Below are 22,145 nucleotides of genomic sequence, written 5' to 3'. Positions count from 1 at the left end.
AAAATGGTAAGGATTTTTTTATTATTAATAATATTTTTTTGTTCCTTGCTAATTATTGGAAAATTCTTGTTTTTTTAGTTTGTCTTGAAATAGCAGAAGAGTGTGGACCCCAATGCGAAGAAGTCACAAATTGCAAAAACATTACTGTCTGCAGAGCATTGTGGTCTTTAACATACCATTCAGCTCAGAAAGAACTGGTTAGTTTCATAAGACCCACAATACAACAAATCTGCATAAGTTTGTGTAAACCTTGCATTTCCAAATATTGCAATTCTATTCGCTCAACTACATACTGGACATAGAGAACCCTGCAAAGGAGCTGATTATTCGAACAGCAAAGGCATGTCTGACCCGTGCAGATTTTTGGACTTTAGGGTTAAACAGAGACATGGAGTCTACTCTAAGATATTGGTTGTTTTACATTTATGATACAATTTTCTATATGTATTGTTACAAGTGAAGAGTTCAGATGCATTACCGTCTTAAAGCCATCTGAAATGTAGCTCTAAAATTAGCATTTTTATCAAGCTCATATGTCTCTGTTCAGTTATTTTACTTTAATGGCAATGAGAAGAACCTATACATTGATATTAAAGTAAAGTTACTGAACCTAAACACATCATCTGGCTAAAATGCTAATTTTAGAAAAGAATTTCAGATGGCATTTGCACCTGAACTTTTCAAGTGTTTTCTTAATTTACTTAACGTTTTGTCCCAAATATAACCAGCCCAACTTGGCTCTTCAAATTACCATGGTTTTGCTAAAAACAACACTGTTATTGTAGTAAAACCATGGTCACCACAAATTAATCATGGTTTGGCTACAAAAAAACATAGTTTAACCATGATATTTCCATTTGTATTATCTGTTTATTAAGTCAATATACCAAAAACATGAATTTACTACAGTAAAACTATGGTTAGTTTTTGTAAGGGTTGTCATTCATGTCAATCAGTCACAGCTAGCCATGCATCATCTCTTACATATATGTTTCTCTAAATTGGAAACGGTTGTTCTTTTTCATAGGTTCACTCGATGCTGCATAGCTTATGACGTAATGGGAACGCCTTTGGGGCAGTGCTGATTGTCTGAACCAGTATAGAATCACACCAATTCATTGGCTGATGGAGCGGGCGCCTTCTTCCTCACTCTTATACAGTGAACACGTCATATGCTCCTCAGATTTTCTTCTTCAGAAGAAGCGATTTATATGGCCCGTGTTAGTTAAGCTGTTTCATTTGGATATTCTTTATGCTTCTGCTACCACGTATAGTGGAACTTGCTACATTCTCCTTCTGGTGAAGCATAATGGATCTGCGTCGTTGCCAGTCGCCGTGCCCTTGCTTCATTTCAAGCGATGATCCACATGGTAAGTGTGTGAAATGCATTTTGAAATGCTATTTATGGTGCATCTGGCTGCAAGTTTTTGAAAATGTTTAAGATTAAAGATGAATCCGCTCTCCCCCATCGCTCTGTTACTACTTGAGGCTGTAGAGAGAAAGCAAGCTGGATAATCCCTCTCTCTCTCACCGGAGAGCGTGCCATGCTGTTTCTCCTGTGGAGTTTCTCCACAATTATTTATGCCCCAGTCCAGAAGCACGATGTCGTTTCTTTTGGAAAAGAGGATAGCGGCTAGGAAGTGCGACCAACACTGAGCTCGTGGACGTGCTAGCGTGTGCTACAGAAAAGCTCAATATCGGGTGGCTTACAAGCCTTGCGACTCTCAATCCTCTAAGCTTTACATGTATTGATTTGGTGCTTAAGCTTCCAACTCTTGTGTTGTGTGATTGCTTTTAGTGGAAGTTCTGTGGTAGACATTTTGTCTTGCGCTATGGTTTTGCCGCCTTAAAAACAAAACAAAAAAACAAACAAAAAAAAACGTTCCGCTCCGCTGCTGCTTGAGCCGGAACAGATGATTGGAGTTCAGGTATTGAGTAATTTCCTACGGCAAGCTATTTTAACACTATACCATAGTTGCTGCAGGCTGCAGAGTGAGCAGACAGTTTTTCCTATCTCTCTCTCTACTTTCTGCTTTTGATTTGGTGCTAATGCTTCCAATTCTTGTGCTGTGTGACTGCTTTAGGTGTGGACACTGAGTCATGCAGCAGACATTTTGTCATGCACTCATGGTTCTGGCACTTAATCCTGTCAAGCATTAGTCTGGCTGACTAATTACTATAGCTTTCAGCTCCGCTGCTGCTTTGAGCTGGAACACAAGTGGACAAGTTCATGTATTTAAAAGTAAATTCCTGTGGCGAGCTTCCTGTGGCAAGCAGTTATCACTAATGTCATAGTGGTTTAAGAGTGAGCGAAAAATTTTTCCCTGTCTCTCTCTCCACTTTATGCGCTGCATTAGTGCAGGCACGTGCATTTGATTTGGCGCTTATGCTTCCAACACTTGTGTCGTGACTGCTTTAAGCATGGACTCTGAGGAATTCTGCAGCAGACATTTTGTTGTGCACTTTTGTTTTGGCACTTCATGCTACCAAACATTTGTCTGCCCGAATAAATACTATTTCAGCTCCACTGCTGCTTTGAGCTGGAACAAATGAGTGGACGTGGAACAAGTTCACGTACTAAGTGTAGGCCTAATTTCCTATGGCAAGCTGTATTAACATTAATGGCATAGTGGCTGCAGAGTGAGCAGACATTTTTCTTATGCCTGATAGCGGCAATTTGGTTGATGGGACAGCTGTTTCACTGTCTTCAGTCATTACTATTATAATGTTTTTAAAAGAAGTCTCATGCTCCTCATGCTGTATTTCAAACATAGAAGAAAAAACAGCAATACTGTGAAATATTATTACAATTTCAAATAATTGTTTTCTATTTTAATATACTTTAAAATATAATGTATTTCTGTGATGCAAAGCGTCTGAATATTCATGTTACCTCTATATAAGCCTATATATTCATATAGGCTGTTAGCTTAAAAGCATGCACATTTGGAGAAATATTGATTGATTCTCATATGTTTGTCAATTTTCTATACAGAGGAGTAATATTTATTCAATATTTATTTTCATCACTATGAGTGCTGGATACTCTGGTATACTGTGTTTTCAATTCATACTTGCAGCTGGAGGGCACTCTGTGCACATTTAGTCAACAAATGACTCGTAATGAAGAACAGGTATACCATATGACATTCCAGGAACTAACAGAGGCTTTCAGAGATCGCTATAACCATTGCTATAACATGCAGATAGATACTTTTGAAGATAATACACAATTGTGATGATGTATACATGTATTGCCTCAGAATTTGTGTCTGAATAGCACTCGCTCCATGGGCGTGGTCGAATTAGTGGATAATGAGCTGACTCATGGATGTCTGACATGTCTCTTTTTTCATACAGATTACATAAACAGAGAATTTTTGTTTTCAATTTGATTTACACAATTTAAAACCTGACATTTTAATCGTTTCTTTGGACATAAGTCTCATTTTTTTTGTGATTAGTATTCACTAAGTTACAGTTCATTTTCTGAGAACTATCAGATTGGACTTCCTTCAGAGGGAGACGACAGATCACGCATGATGTTAGTTTTCTTTATTTTGTAAAAAGCACAACATTTTGTTTTTACTCTGAGAGAACACAAATAAAAGAAGACATTCTATAGTTTGAATTGATATATTACTTTTGTCTCTATGACAAAAAAATGACTTTAATTAGTAATTAGTAATTTTAGTAGTATTTTAAGTCTGTTTTGCTGCAATGTGAAAAAAATCCTGCAAAACGCACCGGTGTGTTTCCCGACTCCAGAGGGTTAAGGTGGACAGAGATAACCCTGCAGAGAACCGCTCCTGCAAAAACTCCAGCACTGTACCAACTGGGCAGTTAACTGGGTCTTGTTGACTGTTTCCGCACCAAGAAGTGAAAAGTTATAATTTCAAAGCGTAGAGTTTTCTTGTGGAAGGGGCTCTGGATTGAAGGATGGTCTCTACATCCTTCATCCTTATACCAGGTCCGAGAACCATACTCAGAACCACCAGCCTCAGCCACGTCTGAACCATAGCATCCAACCCCAGAGGGGCTGGCTGTGTCAGGGAAAACCAGAGTCATATATCAGACAGTGATTCAACTCTCGAGATGTAAAGAGATCCACTTGCACCTGACCAAACCTGACACCACCTCGGGATGAAGCCTTAGTTCACCGGGCCTCAGCTCCTGCCTCGACAGGATGTCTGCCACCTGATTAATTGACCCCGGGGTGTACATAGCCCTCAATGATAGAAGCTTCCCCTGGGACCACAAGAGTTTCTGATGTGCCGGTTTGCAAAGTGGGCGTGATCGCAGACCCCCTTGATGATTTATATAGGCCACCACCAATGTATTGTCTGAACGAACTAAAACACGGTGACCCCCGTGGTCTGGGAGGAAGTGTTTCAGTTCTAGAAACACTGCCATCATCTCTAAACAATTTATATGTAAAGTTAGATGATGGTCCCACCACAGACCTTGTTCTGAGTGGCCATCCAGGATCGTCATTAGAACTAGGTGACAACAAGAAGCCCCCCACACTGGGCTTTGGGTCAGCAACCAACGATTCTTCCACATGTCCTAGGCACGAAGGCATCGCTGCGTGACCTTGAACATGCAAAATGGGTTTCCCCTCAGGGAAAACCCTCTGGTCCTGAGCCACCACTTCAAAGGTCTTCTTGGTTTTCTTAGAATTGAGCCTTAACCCCATTTTTTTTCATGTGATTGAGAACGACATCTCAGTGTCGAACCACCATCTGTTTGGACTGAGCCAGAATGAGCCAGTTGTCTATATAGTTCAATATGCGAATGCCCTGAAGTTGCTGTGGAACCAGAGCTGCATCCACGCATTGTGTTCCTCACATATTATTGTAGCCTAGTTTGTGCTGAATACAGTGTAATGACACTTTTTCCATTAATATGTTTATGAACAACTGAAAAAAGCACAAATGTCAGGGCATGTCAAAACTTCTCCAGGGCCCCAAAAATCCTCAGACCCCTGAGGGTTAAGGGACGATGCTGTTTCAGGCGAGAGATAACTGGCTAGCATCTCTTCAACCTAGGGCATAACCATACATTTTGCCTCCTAATATATTAGAGTAATTCGAAGTGGCAGGGTAAACTCTGAGACCAGCTTATTCCATGATTTCGACACCTCAGTGTGGATGTCATGAAAAATGGGTAAGGGCCGGCATGGAGGTTGTGCGCGAGAAGGGAGAAATCTTTCATCTAGTAGGCTTCTCTGACGCACTTCATGTGTCTCGGCTGACCATTCAATGTTTAATGGTGCATTCAAGTCATGTCGGAAAGATCGTATTTACGAGCAGAACTTACATGAATGCCACCACAATGTCGTAAATACCAGTGGGAAGCTCGTAATTTTCTTTAAGCTCCGATCTGTACGAGTTGGGGGCGTGTCAGTCAGAAACATGGCGAAATACCACAATATTACAGGTATTTAGCAGTGAATTGTCAGGCTTTTCTATTTACAACAAAGTAAGCTGATTCCCAGCAAAAAATACAATAGCATCACAATATAAAAATGTAATATGCAACAATGAAGTTTACAACAGCTTCATACATTAATTAAAAAACATAAAAAAGCAACATACAACTAATGTACATTATTTGCTCTACATTTTCTAGAAGCAGAAGTGTTGTTATTTTGTGTAATTAATTTAGAGAAGGCACACCGCCATCATACTCCGACGAAAGTGACTTGAACGCACCTACCGTCGTACACACGATTTCCCACCTCGTAAATACGAACTTCCCAGGAAGACTTGAACGCACCATGACCTGGCAACAGCATGAGTTATAACCTCCATAAGCTCCTCATAAGCTGGGGTGTGGGGTGGCAAATCCCCCACATCTCCAGGATCCATGCTCACCACATCCAGTTCCTCAGAACCAGACAGGTGAAGCACGGGTGCTTTCCCAGGGATGGAAGAAAACGCAGCGTGGACTTCCAAATCCCGAGAAAAAGCGCTGGATCTAGAGAGTTATCGTGTGCATCCCCATCCAGAATGTAACGAGGGCATTGCTCTCCATAATAGTGCTTGATGCAACAACAGACAGACAACAATAAATAAAACTGACAGTCGCACAGATCGCTTAGTGAAGACACAGAAGCTGACACTGTTTGGTCTGGGTATGCTTTATAGATTCCTGGTCAGTGACATCACCCACCTTTGACGTTCTGTCATGCCACTGGACTGTTTTTACATGTGCTTCACGACACATTCACGCAGAGGCGTTCCCACAGCGTCAAAACTTTGATGCAGCACGAGTTCTCTTAAAAAATAACTCTTTTTTTTTTTTTTTTTTTTTTTTCAAAGGGGGGAAAACCCTAATGATTTTATCAATCTATTTCTACACAATGTAGTGTAACCGTACACGTTTAACTATTCAAAATTGCTTCTTCTGGACCATTTTTTTTTTTAATAAAAACACCACCATGGAATAACAACACACATTTTGTGAATACGCATACTTGGGGTGCAACGGTTCAGATTACTCACTGATCAGTTTGTATCACTGTTTTAGGCTCACTGTTTCAGTACTGTTCGGTATGTGCTATGATTAGGTTAAAAATTACTGTCAAATAAAAATAAAGAAAATAAGAACAAATAATCAAACAGCACAAAAGTTGTATAAAGTTATATATTTAAACTGTATCCTCATCATGCAGTGACAGAAACATAACAAATCAGAAATGTATTCTATTTCAGTTCTTTTTTATCGGCACTGTAACACATATTTTGATTAGATAATCAAGTTTTCTAAAATAGAGGGATATAATGTGTGAAAGTATACAGGTGCTGGTCATATCATTAGAATATCTTCAAAAAGTTGATTTATTTCACTAATTCCATTCAAAAAGTGAAACTTGTATATTATATTCATTCATTACACACAGACTGATATATTTCAAATTTTTATTTCTTTTAATTTTGATGATTACAACTGACAACTAAGGAAAATCCCAAATTCAGTATCTCAGAAAATTAGAATATTACTTAAAACCAATACAAAGAAAGGATTTTTAGAAATCTTGGCCAACTGAAAAGTATGAAGATGAAAAGTATGAGCATGTACAGCACTCAATCCTTAGTTGGGGCTCCTTTTGCCTGAAGTACTGCAGCAATGTGACGTGGCATGGAGTCGATCAGTCTGTGGCACTGCTCAGGTGTTATGAGAGCCCAGGTTGCTCTGATAGTGGCCTTCAGCTCTTCTGCATTGTTGGGTCTGGCATATTGCATCTTCCTCTTCACAGTACCCCATAGATTTTCTATGGGGTTAAGGTCAGGCGAGTTTGCTGGCCAATTAAGAACAGGGATACCATGGTCCTTAAACCAGGTACTGGTAGCTTTGGCACTGTGTCCAGGTGCCAAGTCCTGCTGGAAAATTAAATCTGCATCTCCATAAAGTTGGTCAGCAGCAGGAAGCATGAAGTGCTCTAAAACCTCATGGTATACGGCTGCGTTGACCTTGGACCTCAGAAAACACAGTGGACCAACACCAGCAGATGACATGGCACCCCAAACCATCACTGACTGTGGAAACTTTACACTGGACCTCAAGCAACGTGGGTTTTGTGCCTCTCCTCTCTTCCTCCAGACTCTGGGACCCTGATTTCCAAAGGAAACGCAAAATTTACTTTCATCAGAGAACATAACTTTGGACCACTCAGCAGCAGTCCAGTCCTTTTTGTCTTTAGACGCTTCTGATGCTGTCTGTTGTTTAAGAGTGGCTTGACACAAGGAATGCGACAGCTGAAACCCATGTCTTGCATACGTCTGTGCATAGTTGTTCTTGAAGCACTGACTCCAGCTGCAGTCCACTCTTTGTGAATCTCCTCCACATTTTTAATGGGTTTTGTTTCACAATCCTCTCCAGGGTGCGATTATCCCTATTGCTTGTACACTTTTTTTCTACCACATCTTTTCTTTCCCTTCACCTCTCTATTAATGTGCTTGGACACAGAGCTCTGTGAACAGCCAGCCTCTTTTGCAATAACCTTTTGTGTCTTGCCCTCCTTTGGCAAGGTGTCAATGGTTGTCTTTTGGACAACTGTCGAGTCAGCTGTCTTCCCCATGATTGTGTAGCCTACAGAACTAGACTGAGAGACCTTTGCAGGTGTTTTGAGTTAATTAGTTGATTAGAGTATGGCACCAGGTGTCTTCAATATTGAACCTTTTCATAATATTCTAATTTTCTGAGATACTGAATTTGGTATTTTCCTTAGTTGTCAGTTATAATCATCAAAGTTAAAAGAAATAAACATTTGAAATATATCAGTCTGTGTGTAATGAATGAATATAATATACAAGTTTCACTTTTTGAATGGAATTAGTGAAATAAATCAACTTTTTGAAGATATTCTAATGATATGACCAGCACCTGTACATATAATAGACCCATGCTATGCATTTGTGTGTAAAGATGGCAATTTTTAAGCATGACTGTTTGATTTACATGAAATGGTAACACTTTACAATAAGAGTCCATTTGTAACATTAAATAAGGTTAATAAAATTATTTTATTTTCAACATTTCAACATTTACATTTTAACATTTTAAAGTTTTCTCTTACAATAGTTATAATGGACTATGAATTAACATGAATGATCAATGTATAATTAATATATTAGTATTTTTTTATATTTAAAAATTACAATAAACATTTAGCCATTTTTATTCAAAGAAACAAAATGAAAAGAAAGTTAAAACTGAAAACAATCTTGCTGCTCAAACTGTGTATAGAACATTTTTTTTGCTACTTTTGTATTTTACATGTACTTTTTCTTTCAATACTTAAGTACGTTTAATATATATATATATATAATATTTTTCGTACTTAAGTACAAAAAATATCACATACTTTAAAACTTTTACTCAAGTAACATTCTAAACAGTTACTTTAACTTATACCAAAGTCATTTACTGGTACAATATCTATACTTTTACTCAAGTATTGAGTAAAAGTATTTGAGTACTTTATACACCACTGCTATTGTCTGGCTATCACCAGACCAAGCTCAATTTAAAATTGAACATTGGTCTGGAGAGTCTATATGTATATGTCTGCACAAGAGGCGTGATCAACAAGCATTTTTCATGCAATTGGATAGTCCTTCAACCAATCAGATCAACAATCCGGATGACGTACTTTGCAAATCGATGCAAAAACTCCAGGCAGGTTTAAGCTGCGTTCAATTCGACAGGGTCCCTACGCAGTGTTCACTGCTCCCTACTCCCTGAGCACGGTATATCCATTGAAGTGGACTTCGCTGACAATAATCACTCATTTGGAACACACTACAAACGTCATCAAAAGAAAGTCAACGACGGTGTCGCGCAGATTAGGATATAACAAATAAATAGATATTATAATTTACTTTCAAATTTAAAATTGACTCTTAACAGATTTGAAGCTGTAGCCTCTCATGCCATATGAAAATAAATTCTCATTTCGGTTAACTGTATAGATGTATACTTAATCCACCATCTGGGTCTCATCTTGTGTGCTTTCTTTTCCACGCGCATCAACATAGTAAACACTTCTGAGGTAAATAAAGTAAAATAAAAAATGACAGAGCCTCAGCTGCTTTTCAACACTTTTACTTTGTCATACCTATTCATACAATAAAATATGCAAATACACTCATCGCCATAATCATTCATACTTTCGTTCATATAATAATAACAAAATTTATTAATACTCAAAATTCAAACGTCCTCCATTGGAGAGCCGTTAAAAAACTCTTTCAACGGCTCTGCTCCATCATAGTTCTGACTGGTGCTAATTCACAGTGCGCAATCACAGTTGGGTGAAGTGATGTATCGATGTTCCCTTATTCCCTATGCCATTCGCAGTGCCCTTCAAACTGAACATGTTCGCTCCCTTCGGAATGGAATCTCACTTAAGATGGCGAAATACCCTGTGAAGTCCACTTCGGAGTCCACTTACGTTCGAATGGAACACACCTTTAGTTTGTAGCATTGATCAGCGGTTTGCAGAAGCAGCAATGGCACTGAGCGATTTTTGCAGGTTGTGCAAAAAAAAAAACATGAAAGTGAGTGGTATTTACACCGACTCGAGCGATTTGTTTGCTAAACTAAAGTCATTCAGCATCGTCGAGAGGTTAAAAGGGATTGGATTGACGGTCGTGCTTGCCGTCACTTCTCTATCGTCATTGTGTAATACCCGCTAATAGTGAGCAAGGTGGATAAGCCTGTCTGTGATTGGTTCCCGCAAAAGTGTAACAGAAGCAGTAGAAATGAATGTACGGGATTCCAGACTGAGTTGCCGGGCGAAATCAAATCACCGGCAGATCAGGCTGGGTTTACCCAGTCTACCACTGCTATTCAGTCATGAGCAATCAGTGATTCCCTTGTCTTTTGTTGTTTAACATTAAAAACACATTCAGACTGCAGGAATGCAAGGGCTGTTGTGTCTTGAAGACATAATACATGGATCAGTACACTGATACTGAAAACATGCGTTCTTTCTCACTAAAGAAAGTTCACTAAAGACATAACCGACTATGCTCGCTCAGATACTCGCCAAGACGGACATGTTGACATAATTTTGTGTGAATTTGTCCGTTCAAGTACAAGAAATGAAAGAGACCTCAATATTTGCGTGCTGTACACGCGTAGATGAGTGCACAACAAATCTTCTCACAGAGCTTGCGCACTTTTATTCATTCTCAGGATATGAATTCTTGATATCAACAATTCAGTTTTCACTAGTTAAAATGCTAATTCTTGATATCTGGAATTACATTTCCACTAGGAACAATGGCAATTTTTGATATCAGGAATTACATTTCCACTAGTAAAAACTAGAATTCTTGATATCTGTAATTGTATTTTCACTAGTGAAATGTCACCATAGGCTGCCATTCAAATTCAATTATTGATATCAAGAACTGATTTCTTACTAGTTGAAATTCCAATTTCACATGTCAGAAATACAGTTCTTACTAGTAAAAATAATATTTTTTGATATCAATATTTCAGTTGTCACTAGTTAAAATGTCAGTTCTTGATATAAAAAATTGAACTGGTACTAGTAAAAATGTTAATTTTTGATATCAATAATTTGATTTTCATGTTGATGTCAAGAATTAACATTGTTACTAGTGGAAATGTAATTCCTGATATCAACAACTGAATTGTTGATATCAAGAATTCATATCCTGGGATGTGAATAAAAGTCAAAACGGCTTACCATACGTGCAAGTTCTCTGTCGTGCTGTAACGTCTGGATGGATCCTTTCAGAGTCAATAAACTTTGGAATTTTCAGAACGCTTTTAACCTTATGAACTGTGTTTTTAAATCACTAAATCAGCTCCGGCCGACTGCGACTTTTGGCAGGTTTGTAGACCCGTGAGGTTAAACAGAAAACTTCCAACTTCCTAACTTTTGAGACTTCAAAAGAAGCACCCCCCTGGTGTGGGCCCAGAGACTGACCAGACAAATTCCACACACACACAAACACACACACACACACACACACACACACACACACACACACACACACACACACACACACACACACACAGACACACACAGACACACAAAAACACACAAACATACATTATTGACTGTATATGTAAAATATAACTATGCCAAAATGTACCCGTCATGTATCTCAAGCGTATGCAGGTTTCCTAATGTTTAGACTTAGTTTAAATAACTGTAGTTGAGTTAGTTTTAGTTTTAATGATGGAATTTTTTCTGTAAACCATAACTTCTGTTATATGCCTTTCTGATCTGTCGAGTTTGATCTTGTTTTAAAGCTCTGGCTACTGCTCATTCACTGAGATATGTCACATACCTGACAAATGCATTTTTCTATGTGTTTAATGATACTGTGAAGAAAGTACTCCATCTCGAAATCCGATCTGATAGTCATAAATTCAGCTAGGAGACAAGACAAAGAAAGAGCTTGCCCGCCAACTTTGCACCAATGTCATTGGCTATTCCACCTCAAGGAGGTGTGTCGGCTTATCTGTCATAAAAGAAGAACACCAGGATTCTCCTGGATGCTCTCCCGACTGCCCTGAATCATCCATTGCCCACTCACGCACATCTCTCCCGGACGTCACGGCGACCACGCTACCATCGCGCCAGTCTCGTCGGGACCACCATTTCTCCGGCGAAACTAACTTTCACGTCCTCAGTTCAAACCATCCCGTGGAAACGGAAGAAGCCAATGAACTGCAGCGGCACTGAACTGAAACCCAGCAAGCAAACTGACACAAGTACCGTTCCCATTCAGTCGGTCACGTTCTACGTACATCGGACAGACCGACGAATAGGAATTTCGCTAGAGAGGCCAATCTACTTTGAGTGTAACTAAAACGAGCCAATGCACATTGGCATGCAATCATATGCATCAGCTGCTCGCCTCACAGCGCGGGTATATAATGAGCAGCAGGTGCATTGCATCTTCAGCTTTTCGCTTTGGAGCCGAACGGTGTTTGTTCCTGTTCTCTGCAAGCGAGTGTCTGCTAGAAGACGAGTCAAGCTTTTTGGTTGAACTTCTCTTTTTTTCCGAATGCGGGTGAACAGCACAGCAGCGGGGTCGAAGTCCTCTCTTTTTCTGTTTTTTGTTTCGTTTGCCGTTATTTTGACAGCGTCAGAAGGCTGTTCTGACGGCCGGTACGGTGCGCTTTTGAGCGCTGAAAAAAACGTTTTTACGGCTGGTAAGAGTGAGTGCCTTCAAAGAGAGAGAGAAGCACACAACAGGCTGCACACAATCCCTGTCTGTGTTGCGGCGGCTGTTCCCCTGCATGCTTCAGCACTTTTAAAAGAGAAAAGTCCCTGAAAGAGCTTACACAAGTAGATTCGCGTCTTTTTAAAGATGACATCCTACTTGTGTTTCTGGATGAGGTCGTTTCCTGTCCTCACTGACGGCCACGATCACTGTTTCACATGTCTGGGCGCGTGCTGAAAGGATGTTCGTGGGTGTTTCATGTTTTCATATGAGAACATGATCACGTCGACACGCCGGTCGTGACTCTTCTTTCTCCGGGAAGCTTGAGTCCCCTCCGTTGTTGGCCAGCTGCCGCTTGTGTGTAAAAGCACAGCCGCGGGTCTGCCTAACACTCTGGGAGACCGCGGAGATCAGCGAGAGCAAACCTCTCGCTCCTCTGCGTGTCGTGTGCCGTCGAGCTGCCGGTCTGCAGCACGGGTTGTCATGGCAACCCAGCACTCGCTCGGCACTCTAGATGCGCAGTTCCCTTGCTTAATCTCCATTGTAGCGCCCTCTCTGGTGCACCAGAAGAGGTCTACTTTGCTGATATGGCTTGGGTGACATGAGGTTGAGGGGTTCCTTCAGGGAACCAACCCCCTAGGGCCCCTCCCTCTCTAGCGCATTGCAAGCTGTGCAGTTTCTGGATTGGATTGCTGGTCCTTCTCATAGGGGAACCTAGCATTTCATTCAGAGCTCCAGCTGAGGGACAGACGTCGATTGCAGCATCGGAGAGAGTGCTGTTATGCTCTGGAAATGAGGGTGACGCTGCTCACTGTAATGGTGTGTGCTTATACTGACTCCGATTCGGAGTTTACAGCCATGCTTTCCTGGGTCTTCCAGATGTGCATGAAAAATTTGGCAGTATGGGGGTATATTGGTGTCATAAATATGGAATGCCAAAAGTGCCAAAATCTGCATAAGTTTTTCCTCTCTTACTACCCTCTTGGATGGGGTGGCTGTACACAGACCACACCCACCCTGCATGTGAGGCCAAGGCACTCTTTATGCATGAGGGTAGTTCTGTGCTGGTTGAGCTGCGCTTGTTGACTAACCGTGATCAAAGTCACGGCGCAGGCCCTCAGCCAGACAATGTCCACCTCTGTGGTCCAGAAGTGCCCCTGGCTTACCTTGCGAGGTGCGAGAGGTTGTCAAGCTAAATGCTTTCTCAATGCTCCCATCTTACGAGGTGGCCTTTTCAGTGACACTGTAGAGGACTGAGCCCAGCGGTTCTCCTCAGTTAGTAGCAGATCGGGGAGCTTCCCATGACAAACCATTGAGTTCCTCTTGGGCCGCCCCTCAGTCTGCTCGTCGCCAAGGGTGTCGTCCCCTGCAAGAAACTCCAGCCCAGCATGCTCTGCTATGTCCATTGTGGGGAGATGACGCCTCCCGTCTCTGCAGCTGTTTAAGTGGTTGGTGAGAATCACCCCTGAGCGGGCGACCCAGAGATGGGTTGGGCTGCTCTTCCACCCCTGGAGGAGGGCCGGGTGGTAAATCCTTTTATTGGGTTTGTTTCTGTTCCACCACTGACCCAAGAGGCAGAGGTAACCAAATAAAAAAAAAAAAAAGAGCAGTTCCTCCATTTCCAGGTCTGAAGAGGGTTTGGAGAGCAGTGAGAGGAGAAAAACCTCACCACTCTCATCCCCCTCTTCTGTCACCAGCGGACAGCAGCGAGCAGCGGGCAGACAAAGCTTCGACTGCTCCCTCTGTCCATCCGTGGAACCAGGTAAGTGTTGCCTAGCACATTGTGACGCCGCTTCGGGCCGCCTCACAAAGAGAGCCCCCCGAGCCGCGTCCCTGTGTTCCACCTCGCTGCCCCGTTGCGGTACGCCGGTGGTCCCTTTTGTCCCGCTTCTACGGTCTCTGCGAGTCTGGTTAGCGCTCCCCAGTCCGTCTCGCTGGCTCATTCGGACCATCAGGCTCGGCTATGTAATTCAGTTCGCCCGGCGTCCCCCCAAGTTCAGGGGGCGTCCTCTTCACTACAGTGAAATATGTCGTTGCCCCTGTCTTGCGTGCGGAGATCGCAGTCCTACTGGCGAAGGACGCGATAGAGCCGGCCCCTCCAGCTGATATGAGGTCAGGGTTCTACAGTTCCTACTTCATTGTACCCAAGAAGAGCGGTGGGTTACGACCAATCTTGGACCTGCGAGTTTTGAATCGGAGCCTGTACAAGCTACCGTTCAAAATGCTTACGCAGAAGCGCATTTTTGAGTGCATCCATCCCCGAGATTGGTTTGCAGCGATCGACCTGAAGGACGCGTACTTCCATGTCTCGATTCTTCCGCGACACAGGCCATTCCTGCGCTTTGCGTTCAAAGGTCGAGCATATCAGTACAGAGTCCAACCCTTCGGGCTGGCCCTGTCTCCCCGCGTCTTTACGAAAGTCGTTGAGGGAGCCCTTGTTCCCATGAGAGAACAGGGTGTTCTCAACTACCTCAACGACTGGCTCATTCTATCACAGTCCTGGGGTCAGTTGTGTGAACACAGGGATTTGGTGCTCAGACACCTCAGCCAGTTGGGTCTTCAGGTCAACTGGGAAAAGAGCAAACTCTCCCCTGTGCAGAAGATCTCTTTTCTCGGTATGGAGCTAGATTCGGTCGAACAGATAGCACGCCTCACAGAGGAACGTGCTCAGTCAGTGTTGAACTTCCTGAATACGTTCAATGGCCAAACAGCGGTCCCACTGAAATTCTTTCAGAGGCTCCTGGGGCATATGGCGACCGCGGCGGCAGTATCCCCGCTCGCTCTGCTTCATATGAGACCGCTTCAACACTGGCTTCACGGCCGAGTCCTGAGATGGGCGTGGCAACGCGGCACGTTCCGGGTGCCAATCACTCAGGAGTGCCGCCAAGCCTTCAGTCCGTGGTCGGACCCTTTGTTTCTCCGGGCAGGAGTGCCCCTAGAACAAGTGTCCCTGCATGCTGTGGTATTCACAGATGCTTCTGCCACCGGCTGGGGTGCCACGTACAACAGGCATGCAGTGTCAGGGGTTTGGACGGGACCCCATCTGCATTGGCACATCAATTGCCTCGAGTTGCTAGCAGTACATCTTGCTCTGAGCCGCCTCAAAGGGCCGCTACGGGGCAAGCATGTACTCGTCCGTACGGACAACACTGCGACCATTGCGTACATCAACCGTCAAGGTGGTCTACGCTCCCGTCGCATGTCGCAACTCGCCCACCATCTCCTCCTCTGGAGTCAGAAGCATCTGAGGTCGCTTCATGCCATTCTTGTCCCTGGTGTGCTCAACCATGTGGCTGATGAGCTATTACGAGCTGAGCTGCCAGGAGAGTGGCAACTCCACCCCCAGGTGGTCCAGCTGATCTGGAGAGAGTTCGGAGAGTCTCAGGTAGACCTGTTTGCCTCACCGGAAACCTCCCTCTGCCAGTTGTTTTACTCCCTGTCCGAGGGAACACTCGGGACAGACGCACTGGCACTCAGCCTGCCCCGGGGCCTTCGCAAATATGCGTTTCCCCCAGTGAGCGTAGTTGCACAGACCCTGTGCAAAGTCAGGGAGGACGAGGAGCAGGTCCTCTTAGTTGCGCCCTATTGGCCCAACCAGACCTGGTTCCCAGAACTTTCACTCCTTGCGACAGCCCTCCCTGGCCCATTCCTCTGAGGAAGGACCTTCTTTCTCAGAGACGGGGCACTCTTTGCTACCCGCGTCCAGACCTCTAGAAACTCCATGTCTGGTCCCTGGACGGGACGCGGAGGTTCTAGGTGACTTACCCCCCGAGGTACTTAACACCATCACTTCGACACATGCACAGTCTACGAGACGTGCTTACGCTTCGAAGTGGAACCTGTTCGTCTCGTGGTGTTCTTCTCGCCGAGAAGACCCCCGAAGATGCTCGATCGGAGTCGTGCTTTCCTTCTTGCAGCAAGGGTTGGAGCATAGGCTGTCCCCTTCCACCCTCAAAGTCCATACTGCTACTATCTCCGCACATCACGACCAAATAGATGGCAAGTCTGTTGGTCAGCACGATCTGGTCGTCAGGCTCCTTAGGGGGGCGAGTCGGTTAAATCCTCCTCGTCCTCCCTCCATACCCTCTTGGGACCTTGCTCTGGTGCTAAGAGCACTCCAGATTGCTCCCTTTGAGCTTTTGCTGTCAGCAGACTTAAATATTCTGTCTATGAAGACTTTGCTGCTGGGTGCATTGGCCTCCATCAAGAGGGTAGGGGAGCTGTAGTCATTTTCGGTCGACGAATCGTGCCTAGAGTTCGGGCCGGGTGACAGCCACGTGGTACTGAGACCCCGGCCTGGCTGTGTGCCAAAGGTTCCTGCCACTCCCTTCAGAGACCAGGTAGTGAGCCTGCAAGTGCTGCCCTCGGAGGAGGCAGACCCAGCCCTGGCTTTGCTCTGTCCAGTTTGCACTTTGCGACTGTACATAGACAGAACCCAAAGCCTCAGGACCTCAGACCAGCTCTTTGTCTGTTTGGAGGCCAGCAGAAGGGAAAGGCTGTCTCCAAGCAGAGGATGGCCCACTGGATAGTGGATGCCATCGCCCTGGCTTACCAAGCTCAGGGCGTGCCCTGCCCGCTCAGGTTGCATGCTCACTCCACGAGAGGTGTCGCATCCTTCTGGGCGCTGGCTCATGGCGCCTCGCTGACAGACATTTGTAGAGACACCTAACACGTTCGCTAGATACTATAGCCTTTGTGTCGAGCCGGTCTCCTCCCGTGTTCTCGCCACAGGTCAGAGGCACGGAGAGGCCCCGGCTTAGTGTTGGCTTGCTGCGCTACATCGTTTCTTTTCTCCAGAGAGTCCCTACAAGGCAGACCCTGTCGAGTCCTCCGATATCCCTTCGGCAGCCGACGTGGCGGAGAGTCTGGCACCAGGCCTATACTCCGTTGTATCCTTGAGAACCAGGTTTAGGCTGGGTTCCATATGTGTGACCCTACGGGGATCCCATATGGTTGGTTGCACGGTTGCTCCTAAACGAAGCCCGTGTCTTTCCCTCTGGGAGAACCTACCCTTCATCGGGTTGGTGTCACCCCAGCTCTTCCATATGTAGCACAGCCCTACAGGGTTAGTCCATATGTACTTCTCCACATAACTCCTTCGGGGAAGGATGTGGCTTCCGCAGCGTTCCTTTCCCAGGGTACGCTTTCCCAACGTTATCCAATAGTCTCACTGAATGGGTTTTGGGGAACAGCAGTGATCAACACTCTCTGTGTTAGCCCTGTCCCACCATCCTCAGGCAGGGGGTTCAGGTGGCTTACAACAGAGCGCTGGAAGGGGGCAGCTCCTGTGGCGCTTTGGTAGGGATTCCTATTCGTCGGTCTGGCCGACGTGTGTCGAACGTGTCCGACTGAATGGGAACGTCTCGGTTACAAAGGTAACCCTCGTTCCCTGAAGGAGTGAACAGAGACGTACATCCCGTCGCCACAGTCGCTGTACCCCGCTGATGCTGCCACCTATCCGGTTCGGCTCCTCAGCGAAAACCTGAAGATGCAACGCACCTGCTGCTCATTATATACCCGCGCTGTGAGGCGAGCAGCTGATGCATATGATTGCATGCCAATGTGCATTGGCTCGTTTTAGTTACACTCGAAGTAGATTGGCCTCTCTAGCGAGATTCCTATTCGTCGGTCTGTCCGAATCACGTCTCCGTTCCCTCCTTCAGGGAACGAGGGTTACCTTTGTAACCGAGATGTTTCTGAATCTTAGATAATGATTCTGTGCTGGCTTTCAAGGACTGTTAGGTTTTGCTACTTGCTTTCTCTCTTTCCCTCTCTTGACTTTCACTCCTGTATATATGTGTATATTCTGTATAGCCGTATAACCTCTGTAGTCGTAGTTTGCATATATTAAACATATTATATTATCTTAATTTATTATTAATCATTAATCATATTAATCATTTCAACCAAAACCAGGTCACTGTAACGTTCTTCGATCGCTTTAGGCTTTGATGCTATAATAGGAATTGTTCTTTTGGCCAGAGAACAACCCCACTTATAACATTCTATGAGGAGCTAGGTTTGCTGGACGAACGTAGTTTCTCTAAATGATTATTAAACAAGAACTAATCATATATGTGATTGATTATAATTTGTTGTAATTAATTCACAATATATATTTAATTCCCCCTTGGGTTGATATATGCGTCATAATTGATCATAAAGCTTTATGATTTATTATAATTCATATATACATAACCCATAAATTGATTAATAACTGTACAAACCGCTACAGCACCTTGCACTTGAATGTTTAAATTGGCAAAGCTTAAATGTGTTTAGTTTAAACGCAGATAGCAACGTGTGCTGTTCACGTCTCACCTGCGCTCGTGCACTGTCACCACCCGTGTGATGACGACGTAAATGACTGGTCATATAGAGCATACGGCATTTGCATTGAACAAAGTTTAAGCCGCACACACACTTAACGATTGTAAAGCCGATTATAATTGCAAATTGATACTTATGACTGATCACGCTCAAACGCGTCCAGTCAGAGCCAGTTGCGTTCAGTCTGCGATTACAGTCGGTGTTCAAATTCCATGTCTAAGTATATAAATCTGCTTCAGTCGCAGGAAACAATCGCTGTATGTTGAGCACAATCTTAGAATGTTTTAGCTAGTCGTTAAATGTGTGCCCGGCTTTAGGGGAAGCCAGAATGCGTAGCCATCAACAGAAACATACATTAGCCTAACTCTGTCTGTCTGTTTTATTTATTTTCTGCAAACCATATTGTAGATGTGTATGCGTCGTCAGATATGAGATGAACCACGGTGCAATTGCATGCCGAACCGAATGTGCAGAACGGTACGGTTCGATTTTTTTTACCGAGAACCGTTTCACCCCTAACGCATACAGTGTGCATCAGTAGGATAAATAAAAAAATTGGTAACACTTTAAAATAATAGTCCGTCATTAATAAGTAACTATGCAGGAAGTAATGCAGGACTAATGAGTAGTGCTACATTAACACTTCAGATACTACTATTAACTAATATAGAAACAAGCTTAACTAATCAGTAAGTAAAATCAAATTTGGGACCAAGATAGTTCCTTATTAGCTAATCAATAATTAGCGAATGAGATTGGCATCATTAAGAGCTAATAGGTAACTATGACAAATTATAAAGAATTACTAATTAATTACTAATTACAACATTAAAGTGTCTGAGATGTGAGCAGTTGTCTTTTTTTACTCTCAACGTGGTCATAAAATGCATCATTAATTGCTCAAGTGTTACAAAGTAACTATGCAGGAACTACTAGTGATCAGGACCATTATTTTAAAGTGAAAAACATATTTTTCACTTTAAAATAATGGTCCAGATCACTAGTAGTTCTTGAAGATTGTTGTTTTTTACTCTCAACGTGGTCATAAAATGCATCACTAATTACTCAATTACCTAGTCATTCTTTAAGAACTACTAGTGATCTGGACCATTATTTTAAAGTGAAAAAATATGTTTTTCACTTTAAAATAATGGTCCTGATCACTAGTAGTTTCTGCATAGTGACTAGGTAACACTTGAATAATTAATGATGCATTTTATAACTATATTCAGAGTAAAACTTATGACTGATTATGTCTCAGACACGATAATGTTCTTTACAATTTGTCTGCTAGTTAATAGTTATTAATGATGGTAATCTCATTAGGTAATTATTGATTAGCTAATAAGGAACTATCTTCTAAATTTGATATTACTTACTGATTAGTTAAGCTTGTTTCTATATTAGTTAATAGTAGTAGCTTAAGTGTTAATGTAGAACTACTCATTAGTCCGGCATTACTTCCTGCATAGTTACTTATGACGGACTATTATTCTAAAGGGTTACCAAAAAATCTTATCTGTACTGATGAAGACAATGATCCTTGTTTAATTCAGTATACATAGAACAAACACAACTGAACACACAAACTGACATGAAGATAAGTGCCAGTCATTTCCCCCTTTAGAGTCCTTGATGCAATTGTTCAGATACAGAAAAATTTATAATAGATAATCCAGTATGTGGCATTATCCAAGGATCCACAAACGACAGTAAAAAAAAGAAAAAAGAAAAAAAAATCACATCAGAAAATATGCAGAAATTGACTGTCACCACAAATACAGAAAAAGAGAACAAAGCTATCCTAAGATTGAGCCATAAACCATATCAGGTTTCTCAACCAAGATTGTGTTCATGTTTTGGAGTAGTAGGTCGTGCCTAGTGACTAGTGATAGGCGATTTTGAACTTTTTCCAAATCTTTTGTTTACAATCAGTGGTTCAGAGCATGTATCAAACTGCCAAAGTCACATGATTTTAGTAAATGAGGCTTTGTCATGGTTCAATATTTTTCAAAATTTAAATGGTTCACCACTTCTCTGTGAACCCATGAATCATGTGGATTCACTGAGATCACCTATTTGCAATGGTTTTGTAAAAGGTGTTTTTATGCATGTTTGGCATAAAATTTTTGTTGCATTTAACGAGTTCATTTGCCCATATAATCTTTAGGGTATTAGGTTAGCTAATTTGGCTTGCTGTCCACTGAGGAGGGGCTCGATGAAGCATCTTCAACTCGAGCTCTGATACACCCCCCCCAGTGAATAAATATAGGATGTGATTACATAGGGCAAGGTACCTGAAATGAAGGTGTAGCTGCTTATATACTCTGGCTGTTGATTGGAAGAATAGATGGGCTCGCTCCTCCCTAAATTACGTTTAGAAACTTCACTTATACTGTTCTGACCAGCAGGGGTCACCAATATGTGGTTTTCCGAATGCTTCGAAACAGTGAATTATTTTGCGAAGCAATTGGTTCAATTGATTTGAAGCTTTGGAACGCTTAGTTTCTCCCATCACTTCTGCTAACTTCAGTAACAAAGCTGATTTCTACTTCCTACACCTGTTTATACCTGAGAGTGTACCTCTCAGGGTGGGTAATAGAATTACAGAGGATAAATTGCATGTAACTGACATGAGACTGTTACAGGATGTTGCACTCAACAATGGCGGCTGATCTGAATGTGTATGTGTGTTTGTGTGTGCTTTTGTTTATATTACATTGTGGGGACCAAATGTCCCCACAATGTAATATAAACCTGAGTTCACCTACATCGTGGGTGTGTGTGTGTGTGTGTGTGTGTGTGTGTGTGTGTGTGTGTGTGTGTGTGTGAGCACCACAAAGATGGCAATATGCAAATCCTTGTGGGCATATTTTTTTGTTTCCGATAAGGAAAAGAGCTTATAAATCATACAAAGTGAGATATATGCAGAAAGTTTTCTGTGATGGGTAGGTTTAAGAGAAGGTTTAGGGTTAGGGGTTAGAATATACAGTTTGTGAAGTAAACTAAATGTATAGTAAAATAAATACTAAATAATATAGATTTTTCATTCATTCTGTCACAAAGTGTCTGTAGATGGTGGAGCTAAATAATATAAAA

General features: G+C 42.7%; 1 protein-coding gene across 1 annotated transcript in view; it reads right to left on the bottom strand.

Moving 5' to 3' along the window:
• The window catches only part of LOC137022893 (vomeronasal type-2 receptor 1-like), a 35,008-nt gene extending 20,886 nt beyond the window's left edge, over positions 1 to 14,122 (bottom strand). Inside the window, exons 1-4 of the mRNA XM_067389363.1 lie at positions 13,939 to 14,122; positions 5,808 to 5,950; positions 4,128 to 4,248; positions 3,951 to 4,043 (exon numbers count right to left, since the gene is read on the bottom strand). Coding sequence (XP_067245464.1) covers positions 3,951 to 4,043; positions 4,128 to 4,248; positions 5,808 to 5,950; positions 13,939 to 14,122 — 541 coding nt within the window. The remainder of the gene's footprint in view (positions 1 to 3,950; positions 4,044 to 4,127; positions 4,249 to 5,807; positions 5,951 to 13,938) is intronic.
• Between the last annotated feature and the right edge of the window lie 8,023 nt (positions 14,123 to 22,145).

Source organism: Chanodichthys erythropterus, chromosome 7, assembly GCF_024489055.1.
Source record: "Chanodichthys erythropterus isolate Z2021 chromosome 7, ASM2448905v1, whole genome shotgun sequence".
NCBI classification, from domain to species: Eukaryota; Metazoa; Chordata; class Actinopteri; order Cypriniformes; family Xenocyprididae; genus Chanodichthys; species Chanodichthys erythropterus.
Note: the sequence above shows the minus strand (reverse complement) of the source record. Positions and strands in the feature narration are given on the sequence as shown.